Source organism: Gorilla gorilla, chromosome 8, assembly GCF_029281585.2.
Source record: "Gorilla gorilla gorilla isolate KB3781 chromosome 8, NHGRI_mGorGor1-v2.1_pri, whole genome shotgun sequence".
Taxonomy (NCBI): domain Eukaryota; kingdom Metazoa; phylum Chordata; class Mammalia; order Primates; family Hominidae; genus Gorilla; species Gorilla gorilla.
Genome location: NC_073232.2, coordinates 38755838 through 38769396, shown reverse-complemented (window position 1 = coordinate 38769396; position 13559 = coordinate 38755838). Strand labels below are relative to the sequence as shown.

At 41.1% G+C, this 13559-nt stretch overlaps 1 protein-coding gene across 20 annotated transcripts in view; it reads right to left on the bottom strand.

The window, feature by feature from the left end:
• KCNMA1 (potassium calcium-activated channel subfamily M alpha 1) overlaps positions 1 to 13559 on the bottom strand; it is a 769792-nt gene that overhangs the window by 107453 nt on the left and 648780 nt on the right. The window contains exon 19 of one of the 20 annotated variants that reach the window (XM_063709977.1): positions 1017 to 1288. The exons of the other annotated variants lie outside the window; for them this stretch is intronic. Within the exon in view, the coding sequence (XP_063566047.1) occupies positions 1122 to 1288 (167 nt within the window). The 3' untranslated portion in view covers positions 1017 to 1121. Of the gene's footprint in view, positions 1 to 1016; positions 1289 to 13559 lie in introns of those variants that run through there. 20 annotated transcript variants of the gene reach the window in all.

Sequence of the window (13559 nt, the reverse complement as noted above, 5' to 3'; positions counted from 1 at the left end):
TCACTGCCTAGGAAACCTGAATTGTGTAAGTTTGAGTCCATCAACACAGAGTAATGAAAGAATTCAGCTCCTCCATAGGAGAGAGAAAAAAAGTACTATATAAATATATTAACAGAATCCACATGACGTGGAATGCAGTGTTCTCTACAAAATACTGCAGGCCTAATGGATCCTCCAGAATCCAATTGGGTAAATTAGATGTGCCCATGCTACCCATGCCATAGGCCCTCAACCCCAGTCTCAAACTATGTTCTGTATGCATCCTGAGAGGAACTCAGCATGTACCAAAGCCCCCCATATCTAGAATCGCAGCTCATATATCTTCGCTGTAGACTTGACCTGTTAGAATCATTGCCCAACACTCCACCCTGTTCAGTATTCAGTAGAAAATCCTTTTGCAATTTTCTGGTTGCCTTTAGCCCTTTTCTTTTTCCCTGGAATAGACTCTCTATTACCTCAAGGGCAAAGAAAAGTCTCAAGCAAAGATCACTAGGTATTAGTTTCTTAGAGATGAGACACGGAGATGAACAATGGAATTCTAAGAGGAAATGCACAATTGAAAAGAAAAATTCGAGAACATCCCTGAATTTTTGCTATGGGGTTTGGAGAATGGGAAGGTACTAGGAGATGGGAGATCATTTTTACTGTACATCCAACTGGGAGGGCTGGGGAATGTATAGAAGTCCAATACAAACAGCCCCTCCCAACTTTCCTTTCCTTCTGTCCCTACTCCCTACTCCTGACACCAAAAGCCAACTTTCGGCTTTGTGGCAAAAGTTAAACCTGACTCCTTTAGGTTGCCCTAGCACTTGCAGTCTGCGTTTGTGAGGGACAACTTTTAGAGTAGGGATGAAACCTGCCACATCCTGGGCACTAACAGCTGCTTCTTTCTCATCTCTCTCAAGTTCAGCGGTCAGCAAACTGTAGCCTGCCACCTGTTTTTGTACATCACATGAGCTAAGAGTGTCTTTACATTTTTAAGTCATTGGGGAAAAAAAATTTAAGAATAATAATATTTGGTAACCCACTAAAAAGATATGAAATTTGGTGGCTATAATAAAATTTTATCAGACCATAGCCACAGTTGTTGGTTTACCAGCCATCCCTGGCTGCTTCCATCTCTAACGACAAAGTTGAGGACTTGCCATAGAGACCATATGGGTTGCAAAGACTAAGATATTAACTCGCTGACCTTTGACAGAGAAAGTTTGCTGACCCCTGCAGTAGTTTAATCTTCTCACATTTCCCTTGCTTTCCAGTCTCCGCAAAGAACAATGTTCTTCCCAACCTGCCAAGACAGCCAAATAACAAAAGAAATACCTGTGGAGCCCACCTGAAGTGCACAGATCTGGGGACATTGGGAGGAACAGAGGTAGTTTAGTGACTCTACTGTCCCTACCACCCAACCTGCTATTAGCCCTGCTGGTCCGCTCGTGTTTGAGGTCATGAGTCAGATGAGTTTCACATTTTCCAACTCAAGCTAAGTTAGATTCATCCACCCAGTACTTTGGAAAGCAAGGCGAACCACATCTACCGTGAGCAATTCCTCGAAGCTGTCAGCGTGTGCTGCCAGTCCACCCTGCGAGAGCCCCGTACAAGACAACAGATTAACCATTAGACTAGATATGTTGAAAACATACAGCTTCAACCTTTCCCCAGCTAGCTCAGAGCGATATATAGATGATTATTTCAACCGTCAGCTGCCGCATAGATTTAAACCTCTGCACAATAACTCCTGGATTCATCTGCCCCTTGTCAAACTTGCACAGCTTTAGTTGGAGGATACATGGTGTGGCAGTTTCACTGTGAATCCAGAATGATCCAGACGGCTGCTGTCTCTTTGTTAACAGGAAGCCAAACTGATGAGTTTGTAATGCATTTCTTATCAAAGGTAGTTTCAGAAAAGAAAATGTGCCCCATCAGTTTGGCTAGAATTTCACATATACAAGATTATGGGCTTAATCAGAATATCTCTGTTATTTTCTTGAGGAAATAGTTAATTCCACATCCATTCCATTAAATCATTTTATGCCAATGAATTATGTATTTTTGAATTTATAATTATCCTTGATTTTTCTTCCCCTTTTGCAGTCTACTTAATAAAATCATCAGCTGGAGCTTACAAAGCAATAGTGCTTAATAGATACAAGCGTGCTAATATATTTTTTAAGTGAATGCTGATCTTTCTGAGCTGTGTGTCTAAAATCATCATTGTGAATAAAAGAATTGTAATTTCCAACCCATACATTTAACAAAGACAAAGTGGACTGTAATGGAATTTATGGAGCCTGTAAAGGAACTCTTTTTCTAAGACGGCTTATAATCAAATAGATTTGGATTTACTGTAGGTCAAATCAGGTCCCCCGATGTGTATCAAGAAAAAAATGCCTGTAAGATACCAAACACTGCTCCTGGCACCCTGGAAGGGCTCACACCCATGGCTGCAGCTGCTAGTTTCCTGGTGTCCTCATTGTTTCCACCCCTAGTGAATTCAGTACTTAAATGTCAGCTTTGAAATCAATATTTATACTGTCTTCACTTAAAATTATGACATTCTGTTCATCCTGGATTTTTAAAATTTTGATATTTTGAAAATATTTTATTTTGATAGTTTGAAAATATTGCATGAAACTATCATTTATCTTGATTCCTGAGGTTTTGGGTCTCCTCTTAAATTTGGTGCCCAGGGCAAAAGCTTCTCTCACCTCGACCAATTTCCAGCCCTGAACACCATTTCTCAAAGGTGTTTGAGGTACTGGTTCTGCCACCCCGCAGAACTGGACAAGGGAAATCTAACACAAGAGTTATTTCTTTTGATCACTTCATGCTGTTTGCATGAGATTGTTAAGGAAGGCCCTTGCAACAAACACTTCCTCGTGGATTTACAAATTGTCAGGCATCCAAAGGAGTGGAGAAAAGATCATGCTGCCTCAGGAATCTGAGATTTTCCACCTGCCCAGAGTGAGAAACAGAAAAGAGAGCTGGGGTCAGGTCTCTCGTGGACTTTATTTCACATCCCACATCAAATCCTCCTGGTTAACACAATGTTGATTTACATTTCCACTTTGGGGTGAAAGTTTTTATTTGCTTACATATTTTGACACCAATGTTACTTTCTTTCTTTTTCTTTCCCCCCACCCCCAAACAGCTTCAAATAGCCATAACTGGCAGAAGATGTCAATCACATTTCATTTCCATTTTCACTTTGCTGTTTACATTCTTTAAATTAATGCTTGCCCCAATGATTGTGATATTTAAAGACCAGCCTAGAACCTAATTGTGTATATGTGAAACTGTTTTCTAAACCATAAGATGTTATATAAATACAAACCACTATTATTATTAACAATTTTACTATTGGCTCGTCCGGAAATACCATATCTTCCATTGAGCCAATGGTGTCAAGAGCCCCCTAGAATTCTAATATATATTCCAGATGGGTGCACTGATACTTTCTTTGAAACTCAGATAAAGGTAAAATGCATGGGTTTTTAGTGCAAGCCAGGTGCCCGATGAAGAATATTCTGCCAGAACACTTTAGAAATACAGTATGCTTTTAACCTTGGGAGGTAAGGACCAGTGTGGATTGTGACTTTACACTAAACACAGCATTTAGTATATTTCTTAAGGGCATAATCACCTTCTATAGATGTTCTTGAACTATAAAATCATTATCTGTATGCTATCATAATTTATCCTCGGACACATCCTGGGCAATATTTTGTAATGCTAGTGTATGGTGGGCCTTTCTGGTCAATGCATTGGAGTGCAACAGAAGGGCTGGAAGCGGCTTGGGGATGCTCTGGCCTCACCCTCTTTTACATCATAGCTGCACTCATACGCAGACCCTGACCCAGGACCCAGGTCGGCTGACTTCTAATTCAGATCATTTGCTGCCAGAATTCTGCCTGTGAGTGAGAACAGCATGAGGATATGAGCTGCTTGAGTCAGTCCACCTGCCCAAGTCCCAGCTCCGACCCTCTTTAGAGCTCTGATCTCAGACCAGTTACTCCATACCTCAATGTCCTACGATCTACTGTGATCCCTACTGGACCAAGGAGGACACCAAATTTCGGAGATGCTTTGGGATTATGTGACACAGCCAGGGGGCTGCAGGCTGACAGCCTGAGGACCAACTACTGTCCCCAGTGTGCTGAGCTTGGCAACGCCCTGCTGATACACAGGGTTTCACATGTGGGACAATCTTTAAGTCTGAAGATTGTCCATACAAATATGGATTTCTAACTTCTAATTAAAAATCTTGTAGAGGACTGAGTCTTCATTCCAAAAGGGTGCCATTCTCCTGGGGCAGGGGCTTATCAGCTGCTCAAATGCCCCACTGCTGCCTACTGTACCCCCAGATATAGGGCAGACACCCCATGTTTGCATTTCTGGCCCTGGAACCAGTGACACTCAAGTGTACCATCCCCGAAATAAAGATTTTAAGGCATGGGATATCCCTCCACAAATGCCTACTCACATTGAGTGGGTAGAGAGGTAAGAGTTAACCACACAGGTCTTAAAGCCACACTGTTGGGTCTGAACCTAGGTATTTGGCAAATTATCTAACTTCAGTTTTCTCACCAATAAAATGAGAATTAGAGTACCTATCTAATAGGTTGTTGTGAGAATGGACTGAAAATGTGAAAAGCACTTAAAAGAATTCCTGGTGAGCTCTTTTTAAATGCTACCCATGATTATTGCCTTGGCTTTGAAGAGTCAGAGCAATGAGAGTTCTCTGCTGCTGGGTCCTTCTCCACACCAGTCTGCCTCCTTTGGACATGGTGTAATTCACATGGGTCCATACTCTCTCTCCTTCCCCAAGCAATTGAGCCAGTAACCAACACTTAGAATGGGGTGAGCATTCCCACCCCCACCTGACCCCTAGCCTTGCATCTCATTCAACTGTCACCTTTGTCCCTTGTTTCATATGGCCCCAATGAAGTGCTCAAGTCAAATAATTAGGTTTTGCCAAATATCATAAAAACAAGAAAAGCCAGAAAATGTTTAAACGGACCTCAATTGGAGAAGGCTGGAACCATTCAGGGCAAGAACAAATGAAAGACAGATGGGGACAGAGGAACCCCACTGTTTCCTCTAAATTACAGGAAATTCACGCCGTCTGATTGTGAGGGCCTCTTTTCTTTCCCTTGAATTTCTGCTGGGAGGTCATGGGATTGATCGGCGTATGCAGACACATGGGAGACAGAAGAAGGGGCAGAGGCATGGCGGGGTAGAGAGGCAATGACTCCTTCACCAGGCTCTCCCACCATGTCTTCCTTTCACCTGACTACTTGACCACCCTTGAAGGGACAGGCTAGGCTGCCTCCTCCAGGGGGCCTTCCCAGATGATTATGACAAGATCAATTCTCTCCTTTCTTTAAAAAATCTCCTGGCACTTCTGATCTCATGCCTTGCATTATTATAATTTGTTTTCAATTCTAATGTGTTCTACTCCCCCAGCTAGGCTTATAAGCTCCTCTGTTGGAGTTCACATATCACTGAGTCTCTCACAATGCTGGGCCCTGAAAAGTTCCCAATAAATAGCTCCGAGCAGCTACAGAGGCAACGTTGCAAAGGGGAGAAGCACAGCTTAGTGATCAGGAGCCCCGGGCTTCTAGGCCTGCCTTGGATCAACTGTGTGGCCTTGGCAAGACACTTCCCTTTCCTGGGGGGATGAGCATTAGTTAAGTATGAGACCCTTCTGGCTCTGATTTGTAATGACTCTGAGTTTAATGTCGGGCATACCTTTTTCTTGTTCTTTTCTTTAAAATCTTTTTAAAGATGGACAATAAGAGAGAACCACAAGCCTAGCCAGAGAAATTAGATAATTGCATCAAATACGAATATACGAACTCGTAAGTTACATAAAAGCAACAGTACAAAAGATGTTGCATGAGAATGTCAAGGGAGGGCTACATGAAATGTCTTAGACAATAAGTAAGTCCTAGAGAGAGAATTGTTCAGGAAAAAAAAAAAAAAAGAAAGAAAGAAAAAGAAGACAACTTGAAACAAGAATAGGATGAATAGAGAGGTCCCGTATATCCCCAGATGGAGCACAGGGCCTGGCACTCAGGGGGCACTTGACCCATGATGCTGAACAGACTAAGGAGTGGCAGTCGAGGGCAGGAAGGGCATGCCAGGTGGAGGACACAGTTTGAACCAAGGCAAGGTGGTTGGAAAATACTAAACTGTATAAACTGTAAGAAAGTCAATTTGGCTAGAGCAGGAAAATGTGTTTGAGGGCACAGTTGGAGGTATAAAGGGCAGAGAGTGTAAGCGTTTACATTCCAAATGATAGAATTTGCGCAATATTTAGTAATAATCTGAATCCTCTGGGAAAGCTATTTTTCTTTTGATTTAAATACTGAAGTTCAAAGAGGATAGTGGATGGGCTTTGCATCTTGGAAAAGTCTATCAGAAACTGCCTAGCTCGCTCAGCCCACTTTCCTTTCCAAGGTAAGAAACACACATTCGTGCATGGAAATAAAGCAGGGAGGCCCTTGGCAATTGTCCAGTTCCATTGAAGTTCTCATTTTTCTTTTTTTTCTGGAGAGCTTATTCAACAGGAAAATAAAGTTATCTAACGCCTCAGAAAGGGGTCCCGTGAAACTCACAGGGCCTATTCCTCACAGCCCAGCCAGGTAAATTTACCCTGATTTCAGGATGGCTATTTCTTGTCTTCAACTACTCCAGCTGATCCCATCCCCTCTACAGAGAACTGGAAGGAAACCCATCAGGGTTTGACTTTTACATGAAAACTGACTGCAATCCATATTTTCAAAAAATCATTTTCAACAAAACCAGTGCTTTAAAATAGATTCACTGAGAAGAAAATGTTTCCCCAATCCTCTCCTCCTTCATTTTGTTGAATCAATAACACTTCAAGATGTTCTCTGTGAAAATCACATGGGTGAATTAAATAAGAACGTACATTACATTATCTAGATCCTCAACTTGCAGCCCTTAGCGCAGTATGCGTGAGAAAAGTTTAAAAACTCAAAAGAGAGAAATCCTATTCAAAGAGTAAAATACTGCCTATGCTTCCAAAGTTCTTTACAGCCTGATAGGTAGAAAATTTAATAATGAAGGGCCGGGAATGGTGGCTCACATTTGTAATCCCAGCACTTTGGGAGGCTGAGGCAGGTGGATATCTTGAGGTCAGTTCAAGATCAGCCTGGCCAATATGGTGAAACCCCGTCTCTAAAAATACAAAAATTAGCTGGGCATGGTGGCATATGCCTGTAGTCCCAGCTACTTGGTAGGCTGAGGCAGGAGAATCACTTGAACCTGGGAGGCAGAGGTTGCAGTGAGCTAAGATCGCACAACTGCACTCCAGCCTGGATGACACAGTGAGACACTGTTAAAAAAAAAAAAAAAAAAAAAAGAAGAAAATTTAATAATGAAGAACATAAACAAATAAGTGAGTCATCCTGAGATATATTTCAATTCTCCCCTTCTGTAACCTCAATAAATTCATTTCTCCCACATAAGCTAATGTTTGCACTAAATATTCTGTACAAAGGAATACCGCAGACCATAAAAAAAACAGTAAAAAGATATAGCTGTGTCTTTTTTAAAAAATGGTTGAAAAATTGGGTATGTGTGGACAAAATAATTTTTAAAAATAGTTTTGCTTGCACATTTGATTTCTCTCTTCATTTATGATGCCCTAGTTGATGAGCTGATCAACTTTTCTGTGAAAAGTCTTCTTAAAAAACAGAACAAAACATAACAGAAACTCTGATCCTGTTTGTCAAAATGTAGTTCTGGCCCCGAGAGAAAGGCAGTATTCTTTGGATGACTTGGATTCTAAAGTAACTCTTTTATTAGTATTATTATTTACTTTTTTTTTTTTTTTTTTTTGAGACGGAGTCTCGCTCTGTCACCCAGGCTCCCAGGCTGGAATGCAGTGGTGCAATCTTGGCTCACTGCAACCTCTACCTCCCAGTTCAAGCAACTCTAGTGTCTCAGCCTCCAAAGTAGCTGAGATTATAGGTACCTGACTAATGTTTGTATTTTTAGTAGAGACGGGGTTTCACCATGTTGGCCAGGCTGGTCTCAAACTCCTAACCTCAAGTGATCTGCCCGCCTCAGCCTCCCAAAGTTCTGGGGTTACAGACGTGAGCCACTGCACCCAGCCTGGATTCTAGAGTAACTCTTGATGAAAGAACATCATACTAAGGTGATTTTTATGTAAAACATTAATTTAGTATATCAATCAGTCACTTTAATAAAAATGCCCCTCATTATCCTGAGGTGAATAGAAGCCTATGGGATTAATTTGTGTAAATAGATATTAGATTACCATGGGAACTTGCCACATAACAATAATCAGATAGCATAGGCAATCCAATCTCAGTGCTGAATCCAGTATTGTGTAGTTACCTTTTAAAAACAGTAACATGTATTTAACTGGGACTTGCTTCAAGTAAGCACTGCATCAGGGAAGTTGGATTTCAAATAAACCTTAGCAATTGAGGGGCATTGTCGTACTGGCAGTATATCTCTTCAAACAACAGCAACAACAGTTTTAGATATTTATTTTAGAGAAATAAAGGAGACAATCTGCAAGAGAAAAGGCAGAAAGTGAGGAGGAGGAGACTACCTAGAATCCAGGTAGAGGGTTTATTTCTAGAAAAGCAGCGCCACCTGCTGGTGGACCTGCATGTCAGGCCCTTCTTCGGCTTGCAGGCCATCTGTCTTGCAATCTATGCATAAATACACAGCAGTATTTCTCAGCTGCTGTTATACGTAAGAATTTTATTACCAGTAGGCAGATTTCTAACACACTGGCTGTAGTTTAATAATCCTCTATTACCTGAAGTATGGGTTATATAAAAACCTAGAATGTTAATTGTTGACAAACCAATTCTACTATGTAAAGCACTGTAAGTCACCCAGTAAATATACAAATAAATCAAAAGGGATAGCTCTTTTTACTCTAACAACGTGTTATTAAAAACCACAACTTAATCACTTACATAAAAATAATGTTCATGCATTTCGATGTACTAAGAAATCAGGAAAATGCATTATAATCTTACTAACAGAGCTTTTCCTTCACTTACAATTTAGAGGAAACTATTTTGCAGAAAATATTTTTCCCTTTCTTTAAAAAATGTACCTAAACCAACATGCCATTTAGGAAATTTGCTCCTATAACAAAACCTAGTTACAAACAACTAAGATTACATCTATAAAATGTTATATTTTTAAAATAGCAATAGAGAAGTCGTGGAAAATATGTCACTGATACAGTGAGCAGAGAAACACTACCTGTCATTTTTCAGAAAAAGATCACACAAACGCGATAGCAAAGGAACACAATAAAAAGCAGAAACAGGAATGTGATAGGTGACTCTGATTGTATCTGCAAAGGAAACTGTGAAATAAATTAACACCCAAGTACCCAAGAAAGGCACACTGTGGCTTTGCTGGAAGTGATCATTATGCAACAGAGAAGGTTGGTGATTTTGTAAGAACAGAAATAAACTGTAGCCTGTGAAATCTAGTGGTGATAACTAATGACCATACTACTTACAACTCTGATTTGATCTCTAACATAAAAAAATAAAATAAAAAAGTACTCTAAAGAATAGATGTATGCAATAGGGATTGTGTTTATCACTTGAAACAAATAAACCTCAAATGGGATCAAAGGGCCCCAGTAAATGAAAAATGACAGTTCCTATGTTGCCCTGATTTGATCTCAAGCAAAACTGCCATGCTGATAACATAGCAGGGGATGTGAGGAAGGCAGTGGAGTTCTTGGATTGCTATGAAAAGGAGGCAAGTGTGTAGCCCATTCAGCTGATGGGAAGCCCATTCTAATTCCAAAAAGTTATTGAGATTTAATCTCTAACAACAACAACAACAACAACAAAATAACTCATGCGGCAACCAAAAGGGTATCCTTTAAAAACACACATACACAATTTTGTTATTTCCAATACATTCTGTAGAATCTCTTTACATTCAATTCTTCCATCTGTCTAAGCTGGGTAAGGCACATGTGTGAAGAGAACCAAATGTCACAATGCTTGCTTTGAGAACGAAGTGTCTCCAGTTATCCAGATAGGGAGCTTGACTAGGAGGGTCTCAGGCATAGGCCATGGGCATCCCATCTCCCATCTCAGCTGGCTACCACTCACTCTGGAGAGACAGGGTTTCCAGGAGCAATTCTGGACAGATGCAAAGGGTGAAGGGGAATCTGGTGGGGTTCAGGGCTGTCAAGATTCGAGTTGGGGGCTTACCCTGCCTAGATATAACTCCTAGTGTTAGCTTGTGTATTAGTCCAGTGAGATAAGGTCTAGGCCATTGGCTAGGGTCTGAACCATTAAAGGTGCACGCCCTGCCTTAAATATCCAAATTTATTTGGGATAAATTCAAATCAATAAGGAAACATAGGTGGATGAACAGAAGCAATGGGTTTGCCATGGCTTCCCACCCCGACTCAAATACCCAACGACATATGGAAGGAGAAAACATCAGCACCCCCAGATCCACTACAGAGCCCACCATGTGCTGTCAGCAGAAACAATGGAACAAATGTGTTACGTTCAGAAGAAGCAGTGATCAATTTGAGATCAATCTATTCAAGAGTTGTCCAGCAGTCAAAGGAATTGGCTGTTGGCTGTTCAGAAACAAAGGTTCTGTTCAAGAAGGTATAAAGGAACAAGAAGGAAGAAAGGAAGATCTCTAGCCTTGAGACTTTTTTTTTTTTTTTTTTGCCTCTGGTTCAGCTTCTCATGAAAGACCTTTTTCCTTGAGATACATGCTTAATAAACTATGGAAACATATTCTCAACAGAGTTTACATGTTAATCAGCAATTTATTGAATTTTCACTGTGTGCCGTGGTTACTGTGTGCAATATGCTAAGAATTCAAAGACCAATTTTGACTTCTACAAAAACCTCAACATAAAAACTGTCTAATGGGGTTTACATGAAATGTTACAGGCTTACAGAAAAGAGATTCACTTTTTCTAATTTGGTTTCCGGGTGGGCTAGTTAAGGAGGCTTCACAGAGATGGCAGTACTTGAGCTGTACCTTCACAGCAGAGGTTGGCCAACTTTTTCCCTAAAAGGCCAGATAGTAAATATTTTGAGCTTTCTGGGCCATACCCTTTTTGTTACAATTACTCGACTTTGCAGTTGTAGCCTGAAAGCAGCCATGGACACTGAGCAAATGAATGGGTGTGACTATGTTACAAGGAAACTTTACTTACTACAATGGATGGCAGGCCAGACTGGGCCCATGAGACAGTGTGCTGACCCCTGCTCTGAAGGATGGGTAAGTTTTAATCTGCTAGAAGCAGAGAGGAAAAGAATCACAGTCTCAGGAAAAGGTTCCAGAAATGTGTAAAGTAATGAGAATAAGACGCTTCTAGAGAATTGTTAGATGATGGATGCTTATGTGGAGAACGGAACTAGGGAAACTGGTTGAGGCCAAACTGCAAAGGGCTTTGAATGCCATTTTAATAGCAGAAAGTTGGAAATTATCCTCTTAAAAAACAAGGAACCATCAAAAGGTCTCTCTCTTTAAAATGGGATAACATGACAAAGTCTGTGCTTTAGAATACTAAAGTTGGTGGTGGTTTGGTGGCAAGAGGAACTAATTGAAAGGTTGAAGGGCAACAATGGCAGACTAGCTGAAGAAGAAATGAGCATGTGAGCTTGGCAGTGCCACTGGCAATGGTGAGAAAAGGTTCGAAATGTAATCTGGAGGCCAAATCAGAGGACTTGGCCATCGGTAGGAGGAAAGAGAGAGTGATACAGGGTAAAACTCAGAATTTCAAATGTGCATATTGATACTCATTCCACTCATCCCTAGACCTGTCCACATATCAGGTCTGCTGAAAGAAAGTGATAGTGGTAAGGCATGGGTGAAAAACTTGGGCCCAGTCTTGGCCTTGCTCCAAGCACTCATCTAATTAATGACAAAATCAACAAGAAACAGAGCCCAACTACTCATAAAGCAAGGTAGGAAAGGTGATGATTTGAAGTCTCATCACCAACCGGACCTCAAAGATATGGCCAGACATGGTGGTGCACGCCTGTAGTCTTGGGTACTTGGGAGGCTGAGGTGAGAGGATTGCTCGAATCTAAAAGTTCAAGGCTGCAGTGAGCTATGATCACACCACTGCACTCCAGCCTGGGTGACAGAAGGAGGTCCCATCTCAAAAAACAACAATAACAACAGAAAAAGATGAGTTGAGATCAAGACCATCATCAAAAAAAGAAATTTTGATGGAATTTGAAAGGACAGGAATGTCTTCTTTCCCCATCTGTTCTCCTCTTTTTGTGTTCCAACTTTCCCTCCCTCTCCCAAAAACACATTGAATTTGCTGACGATCTCCAGACCTATTTTAGGGATGGACAAGCCATAAAGAAGAGGTTTCAGGGGGATGAGGAATGATGAGACCTGAAGTCACAGTTTTCTAATGATCCCAGGACCTAAGGATTCTAACAGCTGGGCTAAAATCTAAGACACACATTTATTTTCATCCATCAAATCTGTACTATTCCAACTAGGAAGCCTCTTTTGCCTGGAGATGGTGTCCCCGTTTGGCCCTATATGCTTCCTGCTACACGAGTTCATTCCTGGAGACCTGGCAATAAGAAAACAAGGTGTAACAAATACGATGAGGAGGCTCTTTGGGAGGTCAACAGTTAGCATTCATTGTGGGAGGGCAGGGCCATTTGTAGAGACACTGCATATGAACTGCTCTGGGATAGCTTCAGTAGCTGACAATGTTCTGATTACTAATAACCCCCAAATCACTGGAGCATAGATAATACCAGGACCCCGGGTTAGGGAGAGGGCCTTTTTCTGTGCTTTCCTTGAGGAAAATAAAAGACCTTGGAAGAAAACAAGCTGACAATAAAGTAGAAACCTGTAAGAATCTTCTGGGCTCTTTCGGTGTGTCCCTGTGCGCCCAGTTCCTGCCCTAGAAGCTGCGAACTCACAGACAGAAGACTAACACTGATATACTACGAGGTTTCTACACACATAATGGTTCCTCACAGGACCTACCACAATGTTGGGTAATAGACATCAGCATTTTAGAAGGATTTATAACAGTAAGGGTTGAAGCAAAAAGGACTTTTAGCCTTTCTCAATCAGAAGAAGGAAGATAATCAGAGTCTCAGAGTTTAAAGGAAACTTAGAAATATGACCTCCCAATTTCCTCATTTTACACGCAAATTTTGCAAGGCCTACTGGGTAGTCAAGATGGAAACCAATGTTCCGGGGAGATATAGCTGTCTCTTGGTATTTTTGTTGGCTTATTTCTGTTGGAACAATTATTCCATGACCTAGAAATTAAACAAATTGACTCCATTTAACTTTTATAGTCTGTTATACTAAGCTGTTCAACTCTCAGCCACTATCTGTGGGCTTCTCTGCCTATAGCTGATATGACCTCTTATAAGGCTAGCTTGATGACAGTCAGTCATTTGAAAAAAAAAAAAAGCACTAGTTATGGTTAAAGTGGCTTATCATTATTATTTCCATCAATACTATGGGAGATGGCAGGCTTCTGATCTAGCAGTCCA